The 3,705-nt window shown below is 55.5% G+C and overlaps 2 protein-coding genes across 2 annotated transcripts in view; both read right to left on the bottom strand.

Moving 5' to 3' along the window:
- Nucleotides 1-1,720: 1,720 nt before the first annotated feature.
- On the bottom strand, nt 1,721-2,435 carry LENEP (lens epithelial protein). The gene is made up of 2 exons (XM_021707798.1): nt 2,179-2,435; nt 1,721-2,093 (listed from the first exon to the last, which is right to left on the bottom strand). Exon 1 carries the CDS (start codon nt 2,417-2,419, stop codon nt 2,234-2,236), a length of 186 nt encoding a protein of 61 aa, XP_021563473.1. The 5' UTR covers nt 2,420-2,435; the 3' UTR covers nt 1,721-2,093; nt 2,179-2,233.
- A 435-nt stretch (nt 2,436-2,870) lies between these two features.
- The window catches only part of FLAD1 (flavin adenine dinucleotide synthetase 1), an 8,696-nt gene continuing 7,861 nt past the window's right edge, over nt 2,871-3,705 (bottom strand). Inside the window, exons 7-8 of the mRNA XM_008048591.2 lie at nt 3,196-3,269; nt 2,871-3,081 (exon numbers count right to left, since the gene is read on the bottom strand). Of these exons, the coding sequence (XP_008046782.1) occupies nt 2,946-3,081; nt 3,196-3,269 (210 nt within the window). The 3' untranslated portion in view covers nt 2,871-2,945. The remainder of the gene's footprint in view (nt 3,082-3,195; nt 3,270-3,705) is intronic.

The raw sequence follows: 3,705 nt of genomic DNA, 5'->3' as shown, positions 1-3,705 counted from the left end.
AATCCCAGCACTTTGGGAGGCCGAAGTGAGAGGATTGCCTGAGCCCAGGGGTTTGAGACCCGCCTGGGCAACTTGGTGAGACCTCATCTCTACAATATAAAAATCAAAAAATTAGCCAGGCATGGTGGCACATACCTGTAGTTCTAGTTACTTGGAAGGCTGAGGTGGACGGATTGTCTGAGTCCAGCAGGTGGAGGTTGCAGTAGCTGTAAGCATGCCACTGCACTCCAACCTGGGTGACAGAATGAGATTCCAACTCAAAGAAAAAAAAAAAGAATTCTGGTCAGGCACAGTGGCTCACACCTGTAATCCCAGCACTTTGGGAGGCCGAGGTGAGAGGATTGGCTGAGCCTATGGGCTCGAGACCAGCCTGGGCAACTTGGTGAGACCTCATCTCTACAATAAATCAAAAAAATTAGCCGGGTGTGGTGGCACACGCCTGTAGTTCCAGCTACTTGGAAGGCTGAGGTAGAAGGAATGCAGCAGGTCGAGGCTGCAGTGACTACCGTGAGCATGCCACTGCACTCCAGCCTGGGCAACAGAGTGAGATCTGACTCAAAAAAAAGAATTCCTTACTCTAGGCATATATCACCTTTACAAAAAGAACTTAGAGGAAAAGGAGTTAACTAAGAGGGCTGAGGAAAAGCTAGTCCCAGGGAGGGAGGGAGAGGGCTCCCTACACCTCCAGTTAGTTAGTGCCCCAGGGGAGAAACTGTTTGGGGACAAGAACTGGGCCCCAGCTGGGCTCGGTGGCTCAGCCTGTAATCCCGTGCTTTGGGAGGCTGAGGTGAGTGGATTGCCTGAGCCTGTGGGTTCGAGATCTACCTGGGCAATTTGTCGAGACCTCATCTCTACAATAAATCAAAAAAAAAATTAGCTGGGCGTGGTAGTTCCGGCTACTTGGAAGGCTGAGGCGGAAGGATCGCTGGAGCCCAGCAGGTCGAGGCTGCGGTGACTGGGAACGTGTCATTGCACTCCAGTGTGGGCGACAGTGAAACTCCAACTCAAAAAAAAAAAAAAAAAGAACTGGGCCCCAACAGGGGCCAGGGAATGCTAGATGTGGATCCCAGAGAATGTTGAGCAAGTCCTGTGGCTGGCTCTGAGGTCCAGGGGGCTGTGGGGTGGGCATGTCAGTAAGCATGGGCAAGACAACACACATGGCGATGTGGACCCACCCCTGGGAGCGATTCAAGGGAAGCAAGTGGTGATGCCTGCCAGGGGAAGTAAAGAGACCGTTTTGCTCAATCTGGCCGGTTATGCCCTGATGGGGTTGTGCTGTGACAAACCTGAGGGACCTATGTGGCCACACAGGTACCCTTTTCCTGGAACTCTACGTGAGCTGGGTCCTCTTGTGGCTCATGGGGCACTTGCTACTTCCTCCATGAGCTGAGGACTGGCATCAGCTCAGTGCTGTCCCTAAAACCCTTAGAGGCAGGGAGTGGCCTAGACCAGGCCTACTACTTGGGAAAGGGCTGGGTCCTTTAGGTTCCCACCTCACAGTCTGGGACTCACAAAGACCCCACTCCAGCTGGACCCCTCCCCACCCACAGGATAGGAGGAACCTGGACTTTCTGCCTTCTACCCTCCCCACCCAAGCACAAGTGAGTCAGACAACCTGGCTTTCAGTCTCAATTCTATCCACAAGCTCCTTCCCTCCCTGGTCTGCATCCTGGCTCCAAGACCCCTCTAATGCTGACTTTTTCTAATCCCTCTTTAGACATTTAGAATTTTTGGCTTCAAGGCCTATTTATTATAATTCAGTGATTCTCAAACAGACATCTGAGGGGGCAGTTCATTCCTGGTACTAAGAGTATGGTAAGATCAACCATCTGGGCTGGTGGGCTCACTGTGCCAAGCTTGGAGGAGTGCCAGGTCCCGCTGCGGTCTTATCAGGGTCCTAGCCCGCAGGCCAAGCCCCTGCCCACCAGAGGTCCACCAGAGATGGGGGCTGGGAATGGAGGCTCAGAGATGAGGCAAGTCTGACAGATGGCACAACTCAAAGCAGCATCCACTCTTCAGTCTTCACTCGGTGGTGGCCCATCCGAGGTCAAGCACAGCTGGCCCAGGAGTCTTGATGGTGGCTGGACTGGGTACTAAGAAGAGAATGGGAAGCTGAGAGGCATGCCCTGCCACAGAAGCTGCAGCCACGCCTCCTCCTGTTCGCCCTACTCTGCCCACCTGCACGATGACAGCCATGGTGTTGGTGGGAAGAGGGGACAGTTTCCTGCCACCATTAATCCAGCAGTTCCTTGACACACCAGCAGCAAAGGAGGATATAGGCGACTTCCTTCAGGGTCCGCTGCAAGCCCTCCCACCCTGTGCCCATCTTAATGACAGGCACCCGGAGCCCAGTGTCTCGCAGGGCCCCTCCAAGGGAGAAGGGTAGGGTGTGGGCTAGGGGCTGTGTCTGGGGCTGCATGTGGGCAGTGGTTCTGAGGAAGGGTGTGGGAACTGCCTTTGGGGCCTTTTATCAACACTGTCCCCACCCCCCTCGGGCCTCATGACTACAAAGACAAAGGCCCCAGGGTCTAGCAAGGGAAGGTTCTGGGCCTGGGAACAGGCTGAGTCAGCCCCTATGGACAGGGAAGGGGGTGGGGTTAGTGGGAGGGAGGGCCTGGCTACTCCATCTTTCACCCTCCCCAGGCAGGCCACACAGCTGCCCTTCGGCCCGGCTGCCCTTTCTCGGATCCTCCTTCTGGTGGGCTCTGGCTGAGGGTGACGCTGAGAGTCGTCAATGAGAGCCCCTTTCTAGCCTGCTTTGCCCTGCCCCTGGGCCTCTTGGAATGAGCACAGCCAGCTCAGAGCTGGCAGCTTTTGGCCCACGGGTGCTTCTCCCATCCCTGGAGCAGGAAGATGGCTAGAGCAACAGGCACAGTGAGAGGCACAGTTTATTGAAACAGGGGACAGCCTAGGACAGCCCCTGCCCCACCCTTCTGAGTGGGAGGTCACATGCGGGAGTTCCGCTCTTCATCTTCGTTCTCTAGTAGGTAGGCTGGACGGTAGGTGGGGTGTCCACCCGGGCTCAGGCACTTCAGGGCTGGGTTGCGCACCGTGTTCTCCTGACTCCCCAGCGATGTGTACCTGGAGCAGGAGGCACGGCCGGCAAGTGTGTGATGGGGTGGGCTCTCGGTGGCTCTCCCTACCCCAGCAGCCTCTCGTCCTCCCACACCTGTTCTCTTCCCCTGACACGCTTACCCTCGGTCATACAGGATACAGTACGGAACAAACAGCTGCCGCAGAAAGTCCCAGATATCTCTGTAGGTCCAGTCCTGGGAGGTCAGTCATAGAATAGTCACAAATGCTGCCCTCTCCCACACCCGGCCATCCTGGGAAGGGGCCCATCCAAGGCTCTTCTGCTCCCTGGGCTCTGGGGGAGGCCTGCTATCTGATTCCCTGGTATGGCTTGCTCTGTGTAGGCCAAGCAACGAGAAAGAGAAGGTCTTTATCACCTCCACTCTCCATCCTCTCCACCCTCCCACCTCCACTGGAGTGTAAGCTCTAGGGGGACAAAGAGAGACCAGGTCTGTCTAAGCCGGAAGTGCCCATAGAACTTTCTGCGATGCTGGAAAATGTTCGTTATCTGAGCTACTACGGCGGTCCCTTGAAAAGTAGCTAGTTCAACTGGAGAACTGAATTTTTTTTTAAAGTCAGAGTCTCACTCTGTCACCCAGGCTGGAGTGCAGTGGCATGCTCACGGCCACCACA

The sequence above is a fragment of the Carlito syrichta genome, unplaced genomic scaffold (assembly GCF_000164805.1).
Source record: "Carlito syrichta isolate Samal-C Ts95f unplaced genomic scaffold, Tarsius_syrichta-2.0.1 Scaffold126413, whole genome shotgun sequence".
Lineage (NCBI taxonomy): Eukaryota > Metazoa > Chordata > Mammalia > Primates > Tarsiidae > Carlito > Carlito syrichta.
This window is presented reverse-complemented; position numbering and strand designations above follow the sequence as displayed.